Source organism: Salmo salar, chromosome 05, assembly GCF_965601325.2.
Source record: "Salmo salar chromosome 05, fSalSal1, whole genome shotgun sequence".
Lineage (NCBI taxonomy): Eukaryota > Metazoa > Chordata > Actinopteri > Salmoniformes > Salmonidae > Salmo > Salmo salar.
Window position 1 is genome coordinate 92,307,501 of NC_138295.1, and position 17,500 is coordinate 92,325,000.

The window sequence follows — 17,500 nt, forward strand, 5'->3', positions numbered from 1 at the left end:
GGTCCAGTCCCTCTGTAAGCCAGACAGAATGTTTTTTGGGGTTCAGTCCCTCTGTAAGCCAGACAGAATGTTTTTTGGGGTTCAGTCCCTCTGTAAGCCAGACAGAATGTTTTTTGGGGTTCAGTCCCTCTGTAAGCCAGACAGAATGTTTTTTGGGGTTCAGTCCCTCTGTAAGCCAGACAGAATGTTTTTTGGGGTTCAGTCCCTCTGTAAGCCAGACAGAATGTTTTGGGGGTTCAGTCCCTCTGTAAGCCAGACAGAATATTTTTGGGGTTCAGTCCCTCTGTAAGCCAGACAGAATGTTTTTGGGTTCAGTCCCTCTGTAAGACAGATGGAACGGTTTTGGGGTTCAGTCCCTCTGTAAGCCAGATGGAACGGTTTTGGGGTTCAGTCCCTCTGTAAGCCAGACGGAACGGTTTTGGGGTTCAGTCCTCTGTAAGGCTCATTGAGTCAGCTGTGTTGCCAGTGAAGCGTCACTCAGCTGTAGAAGCACCACACCCAACATCTTCCTTCTGGGGTCACACACAGACAGACTCGCTCATCCTCACACACACACACTCTCACACTCTCACACACACACGTCACGACAATGGAAACTGCCCTCGGCATCCATACAGCCAAGGGGTTTCAGGAGAAAAAACAATGAAATGTTTTCAAGTTGTAGACTGGGGGATGGAGAAGCTTGTCAGCGACTCCCTTTCATGGTCACAGTCTCTCCACTGCATGGCTAAACGCATTACAGGACCTTTTAATGAGGTCTGGGATCGTAAATGATCTCGCAAGCGTCTGTGAAAATCCAATAATACCTGCCCCTGAACCCACTGGCATCAACCAGATGAGGACCCCACTGGCATCAACCAGATGAGGGACCCCACTGGCATCAACCAGATGAGGACCCCACTGGCATCAACCAGATGAGGGACCCCACTGGCATCAACCAGATGAGGGACCCCACTGGCATCAACCAGATGAGGGACCCCACTGGCATCAACCAGATGAGGACCCCACTGGCATCAACCAGATGAAGGACCCCACTGGCATCAACCAGATGAGGACCCCACTGGCATCAACCAGATGAAGGACCCCACTGGCATCAACCAGATGAGGACCCCACTGGCATCAACCAGATGAGGACCCCACTGGCATCAACCAGATGAAGGACCCCACTGGCATCAACCAGATGAGGACCCCACTGGCATCAACCAGATGAGGACCCCACTGGCATCAACCAGATGAAGGACCCCACTGGCATCAACCAGATGAGGGACCCCACTGGCATCAACCAGATGAGGGACCCCACTGGCATCACCCAGATGAGGACCCCACTGGCATCACCCAGATGAGGACCCCACTGGCATCAACCAGATGAGGACCCCACTGGCATCAACCAGATGAGGACCCCACTGGCATCAACCAGATGAGGACCCCACTGGCATCAACCAGATGAGGACCCCACTGGCATCAACCAGATGAGGGACCCCACTGGCATCACCCAGATGAGGACCCCGCTGGCATCAACCAGATGAAGACCCCACTGGCATCACCCAGATGAGGACCCCACTGGCATCAACCAGATGAGGGACCCCACTGGCATCAACCAGATGAGGGACCCCACTGGCATCAACCAGATGAAGGTGTGAAGGTCCTGAAGTGGTCTTTGAAGGCTGCTGTTTAGAACAGAGTGAAGCTCGTCTCAGTGTCCAGAGGACAGTTATCTGGGTGACTGGTCACTGTGGGACGACGCTGCACGTTCACCGCTCTCCCTCAGCCCGCTACCTCACAATACAAACCCACAGACGGACAACCCATCTGACTACAATACAAACCCATCTGACTACAATACAAACCCATCTGACTACAATACAAACCCATCTGACTACAATACAAACCCATCTGACTACAATACAAACCCACAGACGGACAACCCATCTGACTACAATACAAACCCATCTGACTACAATACAAACCCATCTGACTACAATACAAACCCACAGACGGACAACCCATCTGACTACAATACAAACCCATCTGACTACAATACAAACCCATCTGACTACAATACAAACCCATCTGACTACAATACAAACCCACAGACGGACAACCCATCTGACTACAATACAAACCCATCTGACTACAATACAAACCCACAGACGGACAACCCATCTGACTACAATACAAACCCATCTGACTACAACACAAACCCACAGACAGACAACCCATCTGACTACAATACAAACCCATCTGACTACAATACAAACCCACAGACAAACAACACAACCCATCTGACTACAATACAAACCCACAGACGGACAACCCATCTGACTACAATACAAACCCATCTGACTACAACACAAACCCACAGACAGACAACACAAACCATCTGACTACAATACAAACCCACAGACAGACAAGCCATCTGACTACAATACAAACCCACAGACAGACAACCCATCTGACTACAATACAAACCCACAGACATACAACCCATCTGACTACAATACAAACCCACAGACAGACAAGCCATCTGACTACAATACAAACCCACAGACATACAACCCATCTGACTACAATACAAACCCACAGACTCAAGCTGAGCAGAGTGGTATGATAGTATGGCAATTGGAACACAGACTCTGTATATGACCGGGGAACAAGGCCTGGGAACAGGAATGTACAGTAAGACTCTGTATATGACAGGGGAACAAGGCCTGGGAACAGGAATGTACAGTAAGACTCTGTATATGACAGGGGAACAAGGACCGGGAACAGGAATGTACAGTAAGACTCTGTATATGACCGGGGAACAAGGCCTGGGAACAGGAATGTACAGTAAGACTCTGTATATGACCGGGGAACAAGGCCTGGGAACAGGAATGTACAGTAAGACTCTGTATATGACCGGGGAACAAGGCCTGGGAACAGGAATGTACAGTAAGACTCTGTATATGACAGGGGAACAAGGCCTGGGAACAGGAATGTACAGTAAGACTCTGTATATGACCGGGGAACAAGGCCTGGGAACAGGAATGTACAGTAAGACTCTGTATATGACAGGGGAACAAGGCCTGGGAACAGGAATGTACAGTAAGACTCTGTATATGACAGGGGAACAAGGACTGGGAACAGGAATGTACAGTAAGACTCTGTATATGACAGGGGAACAAGGCCTGGGAACAGGAATGTACAGTAAGACTCTGTATATGACAGGGGAACAAGGCCTGGGAACAGGAATGTACAGTAAGACTCTGTATATGACCGGGGAACAAGGACCGGGAACAGGAATGTACAGTAAGACAGTGTTTGTATTCCTCCACTTGGGTTGATGGGAAAGGTGAAGGATTCCCCAGAGTCCTGCTGAACCTCTTGAATGTGAAGGACTCTGGGCCGAGCAGACGTCAGTAGGCCAGGGGGGGTTATCTCCTGGAAACACAACGATCCACCTCATGTGATTAGAAATGGACGTCTGTCAATAAGACACATTGATCCACATTTGATGTCTGGAGGAGATGGTAATGATGCCGCAGGAGACTCCAACCCACAACAGCAGGTAGAGGAATACGATCAGCAGAGTTAGGATCAGGGGCCGTGTGTATCCAGAGTTAGGATCAGGGGCCGTGTGTATCCAGAGTTAGGATCAGGGGCCGTGTGTATCCAGAGTTAGGATCAGGGGCCGTGTGTATCCAGAGTTAGGATCAGGGGCCGTGTGTATCCAGAGTTAGGATCAGGGGCCGTGTGTATCCAGAGTTAGGATCAGGGGCCGTGTGTATCCAGAGTTAGGATCAGGGGCCGTGTGTATCCAGAGTTAGGATCAGGGGCCGTGTGTATCCAGAGTTAGGATCAGGGGCCGTGTGTATCCAGAGTTAGGATCAGGGGCCGTGTGTATCCAGAGTTAGGATCAGGGGCCGTGTGTATCCAGAGTTAGGATCAGGGGCCGTGTGTATCCAGAGTTAGGATCAGGGGCCGCGTGTATCCAGAGTTAGGATCAGGGGCCGCGTGTATCCAGAGTTAGGATCAGGGGCCATGTGTATCCAGAGTTAGGATCAGGGGCCGTGTGTATCCAGAGTTAGGATCAGGGGCCGCGTGTATCCAGAGTTAGGATCAGGGGCCATGTGTATCCAGAGTTAGGATCAGGGGCCGTGTGTATCCAGAGTTAGGATCAGGGGCCGTGTGTATCCAGAGTTAGGATCAGGGGCCGCGTGTATCCAGAGTTAGGATCAGGGGCCGCGTGTATCCAGAGTTAGGATCAGGGGCCGTGTGTATCCAGAGTTAGGATCAGGGGCCGTGTGTATCCAGAGTTAGGATCAGGGGCCGTGTGAATCCAGAGTTAGGATCAGGGGCCGGTGTATCCAGAGTTAGGATCAGGGGCCGCGTGTATCCAGAGTTAGGATCAGGGGCCGTGTGTATCCAGAGTTAGGATCAGGGGCCGTGTGTATCCAGAGTTAGGATCAGGGGCCGTGTGTATCCAGAGTTAGGATCAGGGGCCGTGTGTATCCAGAGTTAGGATCAGGGGCCGTGTGTATCCAGAGTTAGGATCAGGGGCCGTGTGTATCCAGAGTTAGGATCAGGGGCCGCGTGTATCCAGAGTTAGGATCAGGGGCCGCGTGTATCCAGAGTTAGGATCAGGGGCCGTGTGTATCCAGAGTTAGGATCAGGGGCCGTATCCAGAGTTAGGATCAGGGGCCGTGTGAATCCAGAGTTAGGATCAGGGGCCGTATCCAGAGTTAGGATCAGGGGCTGCGTGTATCCAGAGTTAGGATCAGGGCCCGCGTGAATCCAGAGTTAGGATCAGGGGCCGTGTGTATCCAGAGTTAGGATCAGGGGCCGTGTGTATCCAGAGTTAGGATCAGGGGCCGTGTGAATCCAGAGTTAGGATCAGGGGCCGCGTGTATCCAGAGTTAGGATCAGGGGCCGCGTGTATCCAGAGTTAGGATCAGGGGCCGCGTGTATCCAGAGTTAGGATCAGGGGCCGTGTGTATCCAGAGTTAGGATCAGGGGCCGCGTGTATCCAGAGTTAGGATCAGGGGCCGTGTGTATCCAGAGTTAGGATCAGGGGCCGTGTGAATCCAGAGTTAGGATCAGGGGCCGTGTGTATCCAGAGTTAGGATCAGGGGCCGTGTGTATCCAGAGTTAGGATCAGGGGCCGCGTGTATCCAGAGTTAGGATCAGGGGCTGTGTGTATCCAGAGTTAGGATCAGGGGCCGTGTGTATCCAGAGTTAGGATCAGGGGCCGTGTGTATCCAGAGTTAGGATCAGGGGCCGCGTGTATCCAGAGTTAGGATCAGGGGCCGTGTGTATCCAGAGTTAGGATCAGGGGCCGTGTGTATCCAGAGTTAGGATCAGGGGCCGTGTGTATCCAGAGTTAGGATCAGGGGCCGTGTGTATCCAGAGTTAGGATCAGGGGCCGCGTGTATCAAGCGTTTCGGTGTAGGAGTGCTGATCTAGGATCAGGTCCTTCCTGCCCATATTACCTCATGTATTATGATCTTAAAGCTCTTATTCTGAGACTGTTGGTATTTGTTCTTTTGGTCGGCAGAGTTTGGTTTCTCAGGCTGTCCACAGAAGTCGAGGGTTCATTTCAGATACTTGTCTCCCAACCTCATCCGTCTCAGCAGGAAACACGAAAGGTTGTCTGCTGTTCCACTATTCCACCTCTCTCTCTGGACATGAAAGGTTGTCTGCTGCTCCACTATTCCACCTCTCTCTCTGGACATGACAGGTTGTCTGCTGCTCCACTATTCCACCTCTCTCTCTGGACATGAAAGGTTGTCTGCTGCTCCACTATTCCACCTCTCTCTCTGGACATGACAGGTTGTCTGCTGCTCCACTATTCCACCTCTCTCTCTGGACATGACAGGTTGTCTGCTGCTCCACTATTCCACCTCTCTGTTCTGTTGTGGTGGTTCCACCATGTTCAGCATGAGCTAGCCTTGAAGTTGGTTTGTACCTGTGAATCAGAGATCAATAATAACAGAATCTATACAAGCCAGGATCAATGACCCAGTCCTCTGCAGAGGTTCTCATTCAACCACGGACCCGGCCAATAACCAATTGCCATTGAGGCTGCTAATAAGGGTCCTGTTGCAGGAATTATCCCACAGAGAAGATCTGCATAGCAACAGTGGACAGACATCACAGGCCAATGTTGATTTTCAACACACTTGCATCACACACTGTAGTTAGTTACATTTACGTTTCCTTGACATGTTTTTCTAACATGTCTTTAGTTTCTTGTTCGTCTTCCCCTGATTCCACATTGTGATATGTAAAGCTATGAATGTGAATGATCCTGGTCCAATTGGAGGTGTTTAGGTGCTTTCATTGAGATATTGATTAGGTAAATAACCTTTTCTCTCTCCTCTCTCTCCCTCCCTCTCTCAGGGTTCCTGGTATCACCATCGCAACGGACATCATCTGTGGTTTCCCAGGGGAGACGGATGCTGACTTCCAGGAGACATGTGACCTGGTGAAGGAGTATCGCTTCCCCAGCCTCTTCATCAACCAGTTCTACCCCCGGCCTGGCACCCCCGCCGCCAAGATGGACCAGGTCCCCGCCCAACTGGTGAGTTAGTTACACCCCTGATTTAAGTTGATGTTTAAGTGTGTATGATCACACCACGTTGCACCACATCACACCTGGTTACATTTCATCACATATTTTACCAGAGTTCTTCTTCTTGTTTGGAGGCAGTAGAGTTTAACATGGACCAGAGTGTTTGGAGGCAGTAGAGTTTAACATGGACCAGAGTGTTTGGAGAGAATATAGTTTAACATGGACCAGATTGTTTGGAGGCAGTAGAGTTTAACATGGACCAGAGTGTTTGGAGGCAGTAGAGTTTAACATGGACCAGAGTGTTTGGAGGCAGTAGAGTTTAACATGGACCAGATTGTTTGGAGGCAGTAGAGTTTAACATGGACCAGAGTGTTTGGAGGCAGTAGAGTTTAACATGGACCAGAGTGTTTGGAGGCAGTAGAGTTTAACATGGACCAGAGTGTTTGGAGGCAGTAGAGTTTAACATGGACCAGAGTGTTTGGAGAGAATAGAGTTTAACATGGACCAGAGTGTTTGGAGGCAGTAGAGTTTAACATGGACCAGAGTGTTTGGAGGCAGTAGAGTTTAACATGGACCAGAGTGTTTGGAGGCAGTAGAGTTTAACATGGACCAGAGTGTTTGGAGGCAGTAGAGTTTAACATGGACCAGAGTGTTTGGAGGCAGTAGAGTTTAACATGGACCAGAGTGTTTGGAGACAGTAGAGTTTAACATGGACCAGAGTGTTTGGAGGCAGTAGAGTTTAACATGGACCAGAGTGTTTGGAGGCAGTAGAGTTTAACGTGGACCAGAGTGTTTGGAGGCAGTAGAGTTTAACGTGGACCAGAGTGTTTGGAGGCAGTAGAGTTTAACATGGACCAGAGTGTTTGGAGGCAGTAGAGTTTAACATGGACCAGAGTGTTTGGAGGCAGTAGAGTTTAACATGGACCAGAGTGTTTGGAGGCAGTAGAGTTTAACGTGGACCAGAGTGTTTGGAGGCAGTAGAGTTTAACGTGGACCAGAGTGTTTGGAGGCAGTAGAGTTTAACATGGACCAGAGTGTTTGGAGGCAGTAGAGTTTAACATGGACCAGAGTGTTTGGAGGCAGTAGAGTTTAACATGGACCAGAGTGTTTGGAGGCAGTAGAGTTTAACATGGACCAGAGCGTTTGGAGGCAGTAGAGTTTAACATGGACCGGAGTGTTTGGAGGCAGTAGAGTTTAACATGGACCAGAGTGTTTGGAGGCAGTAGAGTTTAACATGGACCGGAGTGTTTGGAGGCAGGAGAGTTTAACATGGACCAGAGTGTTTGGAGGCAGTAGAGTTTAACATGGACCAGAGGGTTTGGAGGCAGTAGAGTTTAACATGGACCAGAGCGTTTGGAGGCAGTAGAGTTTAACGTGGACCAGAGTGTTTGGAGGCAGTAGAGTTTAACATGGACCAGAGTGTTTGGAGGCAGTAGAGTTTAACATGGACCGGAGTGTTTGGAGGCAGGAGAGTTTAACATGGACCAGAGTGTTTGGAGGCAGTAGAGTTTAACATGGACCAGAGTGTTTGGAGGCTGTAGAGTTTAACATGGACCAGAGTGTTTGGAGGCAGTAGAGTTTAACATGGCCCAGAGTGTTTGGAGAGAATAGAGTTTAACATGGACCAGAGTGTTTGGAGGCAGTAGAGTTTAACATGGACCAGAGTGTTTGGAGGCTGTAGAGTTTAACATGGACCAGAGGGTATGGAGAGAATAGAGTTTAACATGGACCAGAGTGTTTGGAGGCAGTAGAGTTTAACATGGACCAGAGCGTTTGGAGAGAATATAGTTTAACATGGACCAGAGTGTTTGGAGGCAGTAGAGTTTAACATGGACCAGAGTGTTTGGAGGCAGTAGAGTTTAACATGGACTAGAGTGTTTGGAGGCAGTAGAGTTTAACGTGGACCAGAGCGTTTGGAGGCAGTAGAGTTTAAAGTGGACCAGAGTGTTTGGAGGCAGTAGAGTTTAACGTGGACCAGAGTGTTTGGAGAGAATAGAGTTTAACATGGACCAGAGTGTTTGGAGAGAATAGAGTTTAACATGGACCAGAGTGTTTGGAGGCAGTAGAGTTTAACATGGACCAGAGTGTTTGGAGGCAGTAGATTTTAACATGGACCAGAGTGTTTGGAGGCAGTAGAGTTTAACATGGACCAGAGTGTTTGGAGAGAATAGAGTTTAACATGGACCAGAGTGTTTGGAGAGAATAGAGTTTAACATGGACCAGAGTGTTTGGAGAGAATAGAGTTTAACATGGACCAGAGTGTTTGGAGGCAGTAGAGTTTAACATGGACCAGAGTGTTTGGAGGCAGTAGAGTTTAACATGGACCAGAGTGTTTGGAGGCAGTAGAGTTTAACATGGACCAGAGTGTTTGGAGGCAGTAGAGTTTAACATGGACCAGAGTGTTTGGAGGCAGTATAGTTTAACATGGACCAGAGTGTTTGGAGGCAGTAGAGTTTAACATGGACCAGAGTGTTTGGAGGCAGTAGAGTTTAACATGGAGCAGAGTGTTTGGAGGCAGTATAGTTTAACATGGACCAGAGGGTTTGGAGGCAGTAGAGTTTAACATGGACCAGAGCGTTTGGAGGCAGTAGAGTTTAACATGGACCAGAGTGTTTGGAGGCAGTAGAGTTTAACATGGACCAGAGTGTTTGGAGGCAGTAGAGTTTAACATGGACCAGAGTGTTTGGAGGCAGTAGAGTTTAACATGGACCAGAGTGTTTGGAGGCAGTAGAGTTTAACATGGACCAGAGTGTTTGGAGGCAGTAGAGTTTAACATGGACCAGAGTGTTTGGAGGCAGTAGAGTTTAACATGGACTAGAGTGTTTGGAGGCAGTAGAGTTTAACGTGGACCAGAGCGTTTGGAGGCAGTAGAGTTTAAAGTGGACCAGAGTGTTTGGAGGCAGTAGAGTTTAACGTGGACCAGAGTGTTTGGAGAGAATAGAGTTTAACATGGACCAGATTGTTTGGAGGCAGTAGAGTTTAACATGGACCAGAGTGTTTGGAGGCAGTAGAGTTTAACATGGACCAGAGTGTTTGGAGGCAGTAGATTTTAACATGGACCAGAGTGTTTGGAGGCAGTAGAGTTTAACATGGACCAGAGTGTTTGGAGAGAATAGAGTTTAACATGGACCAGAGTGTTTGGAGAGAATAGAGTTTAACATGGACCAGAGTGTTTGGAGAGAATAGAGTTTAACATGGACCAGAGTGTTTGGAGGCAGTAGAGTTTAACATGGACCAGAGTGTTTGGAGGCAGTAGAGTTTAACATGGACCAGAGTGTTTGGAGGCAGTAGAGTTTAACATGGACCAGAGTGTTTGGAGGCAGTAGAGTTTAACATGGACCAGAGTGTTTGGAGGCAGTATAGTTTAACATGGACCAGAGTGTTTGGAGGCAGTAGAGTTTAACATGGACCAGAGTGTTTGGAGGCAGTAGAGTTTAACATGGACCAGAGTGTTTGGAGGCAGTATAGTTTAACATGGACCAGAGGGTTTGGAGGCAGTAGAGTTTAACATGGACCAGAGCGTTTGGAGGCAGTAGAGTTTAACATGGACCAGAGTGTTTGGAGGCAGTAGAGTTTAACATGGACCAGAGTGTTTGGAGGCAGTAGAGTTTAACATGGACCAGAGTGTTTGGAGGCAGTAGAGTTTAACATGGACCAGAGTGTTTGGAGGCAGTAGAGTTTAACATGGACCAGAGTGTTTGGAGGCAGTAGAGTTTAACATGGACCAGAGTGTTTGGAGAGAATAGAGTTTAACATGGACCAGAGTGTTTGGAGGCAGTAGAGTTTAACATGGACCAGAGTGTTTGGAGGCAGTAGAGTTTAACATGGACCAGAGTGTTTGGAGGCAGTAGAGTTTAACATGGACCAGAGTGTTTGGAGGCAGTAGATTTTAACGTGGACCAGAGTGTTTGGAGAGAATATAGTTTAACATGGACCAGATTGTTTGGAGGCAGTAGAGTTTAACATGGACCAGAGTGTTTGGAGGCAGTAGAGTTTAACATGGACCAGAGTGTTTGGAGGCAGTAGAGTTTAACATGGACCAGATTGTTTGGAGGCAGTAGAGTTTAACATGGACCAGAGTGTTTGGAGGCAGTAGAGTTTAACATGGACCAGAGTGTTTGGAGGCAGTAGAGTTTAACATGGACCAGAGTGTTTGGAGGCAGTAGAGTTTAACATGGACCAGAGTGTTTGGAGAGAATAGAGTTTAACATGGACCAGAGTGTTTGGAGGCAGTAGAGTTTAACATGGACCAGAGTGTTTGGAGGCAGTAGAGTTTAACGTGGACCAGAGTGTTTGGAGGCAGTAGAGTTTAACATGGACCAGAGTGTTTGGAGGCAGTAGAGTTTAACATGGACCAGAGTGTTTGGAGGCAGTAGAGTTTAACATGGACCAGAGTGTTTGGAGGCAGTAGAGTTTAACGTGGACCAGAGTGTTTGGAGGCAGTAGAGTTTAACGTGGACCAGAGTGTTTGGAGGCAGTAGAGTTTAACATGGACCAGAGTGTTTGGAGGCAGTAGAGTTTAACATGGACCAGAGTGTTTGGAGGCAGTAGAGTTTAACATGGACCAGAGTGTTTGGAGGCAGTAGAGTTTAACATGGACCAGAGCGTTTGGAGGCAGTAGAGTTTAACGTGGACCGGAGTGTTTGGAGGCAGTAGAGTTTAACATGGACCAGAGTGTTTGGAGGCAGTAGAGTTTAACATGGACCGGAGTGTTTGGAGGCAGGAGAGTTTAACATGGACCGGAGTGTTTGGAGGCAGTAGAGTTTAACATGGACCAGAGGGTTTGGAGGCAGTAGAGTTTAACATGGACCAGAGCGTTTGGAGGCAGTACAGTTTAACATGGACCAGAGTGTTTGGAGGCAGTAGAGTTTAACATGGACCAGAGTGTTTGGAGGCAGTAGAGTTTAACATGGACCGGAGTGTTTGGAGGCAGGAGAGTTTAACATGGACCAGAGTGTTTGGAGGCAGTAGAGTTTAACATGGACCAGAGTGTTTGGAGGCTGTAGAGTTTAACATGGACCAGAGTGTTTGGAGGCAGTAGAGTTTAACATGGCCCAGAGTGTTTGGAGAGAATAGAGTTTAACATGGACCAGAGTGTTTGGAGGCAGTAGAGTTTAACATGGACCAGAGTGTTTGGAGGCTGTAGAGTTTAACATGGACCAGAGGGTATGGAGAGAATAGAGTTTAACATGGACCAGAGTGTTTGGAGGCAGTAGAGTTTAACATGGACCAGAGCGTTTGGAGAGAATATAGTTTAACATGGACCAGAGTGTTTGGAGGCAGTAGAGTTTAACATGGACCAGAGTGTTTGGAGGCAGTAGAGTTTAACATGGACTAGAGTGTTTGGAGGCAGTAGAGTTTAACGTGGACCAGAGCGTTTGGAGGCAGTAGAGTTTAAAGTGGACCAGAGTGTTTGGAGGCAGTAGAGTTTAACGTGGACCAGAGTGTTTGGAGAGAATAGAGTTTAACATGGACCAGAGTGTTTGGAGAGAATAGAGTTTAACATGGACCAGAGTGTTTGGAGGCAGTAGAGTTTAACATGGACCAGAGTGTTTGGAGGCAGTAGATTTTAACATGGACCAGAGTGTTTGGAGGCAGTAGAGTTTAACATGGACCAGAGTGTTTGGAGAGAATAGAGTTTAACATGGACCAGAGTGTTTGGAGAGAATAGAGTTTAACATGGACCAGAGTGTTTGGAGAGAATAGAGTTTAACATGGACCAGAGTGTTTGGAGGCAGTAGAGTTTAACATGGACCAGAGTGTTTGGAGGCAGTAGAGTTTAACATGGACCAGAGTGTTTGGAGGCAGTAGAGTTTAACATGGACCAGAGTGTTTGGAGGCAGTAGAGTTTAACATGGACCAGAGTGTTTGGAGGCAGTATAGTTTAACATGGACCAGAGTGTTTGGAGGCAGTAGAGTTTAACATGGACCAGAGTGTTTGGAGGCAGTAGAGTTTAACATGGACCAGAGTGTTTGGAGGCAGTATAGTTTAACATGGACCAGAGGGTTTGGAGGCAGTAGAGTTTAACATGGACCAGAGCGTTTGGAGGCAGTAGAGTTTAACATGGACCAGAGTGTTTGGAGGCAGTAGAGTTTAACATGGACCAGAGTGTTTGGAGGCAGTAGAGTTTAACATGGACCAGAGTGTTTGGAGGCAGTAGAGTTTAACATGGACCAGAGTGTTTGGAGGCAGTAGAGTTTAACATGGACCAGAGTGTTTGGAGAGAATAGAGTTTAACATGGACCAGAGTGTTTGGAGGCAGGAGAGTTTAACATGGACCAGAGTGTTTGGAGAGAATAGAGTTTAACATGGACCAGAGTGTTTGGAGAGAATAGAGTTTAACATGGACCAGAGTGTTTGGAGAGAATAGAGTTTAACATGGACCAGAGTGTTTGGAGAGAATAGAGTTTAACATGGACCAGAGTGTTTGGAGGCAGTAGAGTTTAACATGGACCAGAGTGTTTGGAGGCAGTAGAGTTGAACATGGACCAGAGTGTTTGGAGGCAGTAGAGTTTAACATGGACCAGAGTGTTTGGAGAGAATATAGTTTAACATGGACCAGAGTGTTTGGAGGCAGTAGAGTTTAACATGGACCAGAGTGTTTGGAGGCAGGAGAGTTTAACATGGACCAGGGTGTTTGGAGGCAGTAGAGTTTAACATGGACCAGAGTGTTTGGAGGCTGTAGAGTTTAACATGGACCAGAGTGTTTGGAGGCTGTAGAGTTTAACATGGACCAGAGTGTTTGGAGAGAATAGAGTTTAACATGGACCAGAGTGTTTGGATGCAGTAGAGTTTAACATGGACCAGAGTGTTTGGAGGCTGTAGAGGTTAACATGGACCAGAGGGTTTGGAGAGAATAGAGTTTAACATGGACCAGAGTGTTTGGAGGCAGTAGAGTTTAACATGGACCAGAGTGTTTGGAGGCTGTAGAGGTTAACATGGACCAGAGGGTTTGGAGAGAATAGAGTTTAACATGGACCAGAGTGTTTGGAGGCAGTAGAGTTTAACATGGACCAGAGTGTTTGGAGAGAATAGAGTTTAACATGGACCAGAGTGTTTGGAGAGAATAGAGTTTAACATGGACCAGAGTGTTTGGAGGCAGGAGAGTTTAACATGGACCAGAGTGTTTGGAGAGAATAGAGTTTAACATGGACCAGAGTGTTTGGAGAGAATAGAGCTTAACATGGACCAGAGTGTTTGGAGGCAGTAGAGTTTAACGTGGACCAGAGTGTTTGGAGGCAGTAGAGTTTAACATGGACCAGAGTGTTTGGAGAGAATAGAGTTTAACATGAACCAGAGTGTTTGGAGAGAATAGAGTTTAACATGGACCAGAGTGTTTGGAGGCAGGAGAGTTTAACATGGATCAGAGTGTTTGGAGGAGGTAGAGTTTCAGTACAGTAGTATGAGATGAGCAGGGCTGAGTGGAACAGGGTTCTAGCAGTATGTTTGGGGGTATCAGTTAGAGAAAGGCACAGAGTCACTCAGTTTAGTCAGTAGTTATTCAGGGTGTAAGAGAATTTGTGATTCTGTGCAGTCCGACTGCAATTTGATTCATCTTAAACACACACAGGGATACTGGCAGACCTGTCTGGATAAAGGCCTACACATCAGGCCTCACTCAACATCAGTGGTATGTCCCAAATGGCCCTATAATTCCCTATTATAGTGCACTACCCGATGGGCCCTGGTCAAAGGTAGTGCACTATATAGGTAATGGGGTGCCATTTGTGTCAGAGCCTCAGGCCCAGGCTCAGCTCTGTTTGTACAGGTGTTTCAACCCATTTCACATGTGGGACTACATCAAGGCCTGTTATAATGGCTCAGTGTCGGGCTAAACCACAAGCTGGGGCTCTGCTAATGAGACTACAGATGGCAGAAGACGTTGGGATCAATTCCATTTCAGTTTAGTCAATTCAGGAGATTAACAGCAATTCCATTGAGGGAAAATGAAAGAGACTGACTTGAAATGGAACCAGCCCCCACCCACTACTGCCAGTGACATGTCTGAAAGGACGCCAGCCTAAACTCAGCCACCTCATCGTATTATCATAACTACTATATCGACACGAGACATTAAGGCTGTATTATTGCCTGGATGTTTCCGATGACGATGGGCTTGATTCACCCAGCTGTCAGACCTAATAAATAGTCGAGCAGGAGATGTATTTAAACGTCTTTTAGTACGTCTGATTCTGAATATTTAATATTTTGGAAGTTTGTGTCTCTTATCAAGGAAAAAAACAGGACTAAAAGTTCTCCCTCTCGTCATCTGAACATAAAAAAATCCTGTTCCAATTATGTCAAGAACATGTCCTGTGAATATTATATGTCCTGGAGTGTTTTATACCACACTGGATTAGCACATTCAGAGAGACTGGAGTTCTCCTCTCTCTTAATATCTCCCTCTCTCTCTCTGTGTGTGTGTGTGTGTGTGTGTGTGTGTGTGTGTGTGTGTGTGTGTGTGTGTGTGTGTGTGTGTGTGTGTGTGAAATCTCTCTCTCTCTCAGCATTAATGGTAATTAATACAGATCTGTTTGTGAAATGAGCCATTCGTTTCCCTCAGACTGAATTCTACCACTATGAGTAATTCAGCTGTAGTACTAGTCAGTCGGTTCATTTCAACGAGACATTTCTCATTTCTCATATTTTTATCTGTCTTCAATTGCAGCATTTTTTTGTTGTTGTCTGTTTTATATCCTTAAATCCATCAAGAGAAAATAGGATATTGGCTTTTTATGTATTTATGTTTCAATTTCATCATTCATTATTGACAATGCAAATGTGTATTCTGAGAAGTTTCCACATCATGTTCAATATTAATGAACAGGAACTCTGGAGCTCTGTCAGAGTGACCAATAACAATTATTTTCAACATTTGCTATCATTGTTTGAAACTGTGGCAGGATCAATACCGTAGAAATAGAATCCATTGAATGGGTTTGGAACCTCTAATCCTGTCAATTTGAATGGGTTTGGAACCTCTAATCCTGTCAATTTGAATGGGCTTGGAACCTCTAATCCTGTCAATTTGAATGGGTTTGGAACCTCTAATCCTGTCAATTTGAATGGGCTTGGAACCTCTAATCCCGTCAATTCGAACGGGCTTGGAACCTCTAATCCTGTCAATTCGAACGGGTTTGGAACCTCTAATCCTGTCAATTTGAACGGGTTTGGAACCTCTAATCCTGTCAATTTGAATGGGCTTGGAACCTCTAATCCTGTCAATTTGAATGGGCTTGGAACCTCTAATCCTGTCAATTTGAATTGGCTTGGAACCTCTAATCCTGTCAAATTGAATGGGCTTGGAACCTCTAATCCTGTCAATTTGAATGGGGCGGCCAGTTCTATGGATTCTTTCTATACTAAATACACTCCAGTGAAGTGTACCAAACCATTACTGAAGGCCACAAGGTCTAAACAGGACTTTAACCAGGACCAGCTCATCTGTGGTTTAACCAGGACTAGCTCATATGTGGTTCAACCAGGACTAGATCATGTCTTCCTGGAGATGATGTGCATTCAGGTGCTCTAAATCTCCTGAGACTACGACTTCAATTCCCACACCACTGGGGTTGTAGTTATTATTATCACTAAACAGACACCGGCTGGGCTGCAACTTCCCACCTTTACTGGTGGGTGAGTCTCACCCCGTCGTTTCACTGCTTAAAGCCTGGTTCATTTCCCGTGGTTGAAACAACATGGCCGCCCCGCGACACTACACTAAACCTTAGTCACATCGGGGTCATTAAAATGACTTCCCTGCTCCTCCCGCATGCCTGGCCTGCCTGCAAGACCTCCTCAGCTCTTCCTGAAGAGGCAGCGGTGGAGGAAGCCATCCATTAGATGCTCCTAACCATTCATCACTGTGTGAAGGCATGGGGCCTCAGCGCCCAGCGGTGTCCGGCTGGACAGGAGGTGAAGCGCTAACCAAAGCAGCCCATCCCTCCCTCCCTCCCTCCCTCCCTCCCTCCCTCCCTCCCTCCCTCCCTCCCTCCCTCCCTCTTCCCTCCCTCTCCATCCGTTCACCAATATAAGCTTTGGCAAACGGATGGAGCCAGTCTGGGCTGGGTAGAGATGGGGCTGGGCTGGGTAGGGATGGGGCTGGGCTGGGTAGAGATGGGGCTGGGTAGAGATGGGGCTGGGCTGGGTAGGGATGGGGCTGGGTAGAGATGGGGCTGGGTAGGGATGGGGCTGGGTAGGGATGGGGCTGGGTAGAGATGGGGCTGGGTAGAGATGGGGCTGGGTAGGGATGGGGCTGGGCTGGGTAGAGATGGGGCTGGGTAGGGATGGGGCTGGGCTGGGTAGGGATGGGGCTGGGTAGGGATGGGGCTGGGCTGGGTAGGGATGGGGCTGGGTAGGGATGGGGCTGGGTAGAGATGGGGCTGGATAGGGATTGGGCTGGGTAGAGATGGGGCTGGGTAGGGATGGGGCTGGGCAGGGTAGGGATGGGGCTGGGTAGAGATGGGGCTGGGTAGATATGGGGCTGGGCTGATATGGGGATAGGTAGATATGGGACTGGGTAGGGATGGGGCTGGGTAGAGATGGGGCTGGGTAGGGATGGGGCTGGGTAGGGATGGGGCTGGGTAGAGATGGGGCTGGGTAGAGATGGGCCTGGGCTGGGTAGGGATGGGGCTGGGTAGGGATGGGATGGGGCTGGGTAGGGATGGGATGGGGCTGGGTAGAGATGGGGCTGGGTAGAGATAGGGCTGGGTAGGGCTGGGTAGAGATGGGGCTGGGTAGGGATGGAGCTGGGTAGAGATGGGACTGGGTAGGGATGGGACTGGGCTGGGTAGGGATGGGACTGGGTAGGGATGGGGCTGGGTAGAGATGGGGCTGGGTAGGGATGGGGCTGGGTAGAGATGGGACTGGGTAGGGATGGGACTGGGCTGGGTAGGGATGGGACTGGGCTGGGTAGAGATGGGGCTGGGTAGAGATGGGGCTGGGTAGGG

The 17,500-nt window shown here is 48.2% G+C and overlaps 1 protein-coding gene across 4 annotated transcripts in view; it reads left to right on the forward strand.

Moving 5' to 3' along the window:
* Positions 1 to 17,500, forward strand: part of cdkal (CDK5 regulatory subunit-associated protein 1-like 1) — an 839,461-nt gene that overhangs the window by 627,353 nt on the left and 194,608 nt on the right. For all 4 annotated transcript variants that reach the window (XM_082974903.1, XM_082974905.1, XM_082974904.1 and 1 more), the window contains 1 exon segment: positions 6,379 to 6,559. In XM_082974903.1, coding sequence (XP_082831029.1) covers positions 6,379 to 6,559 — 181 coding nt within the window.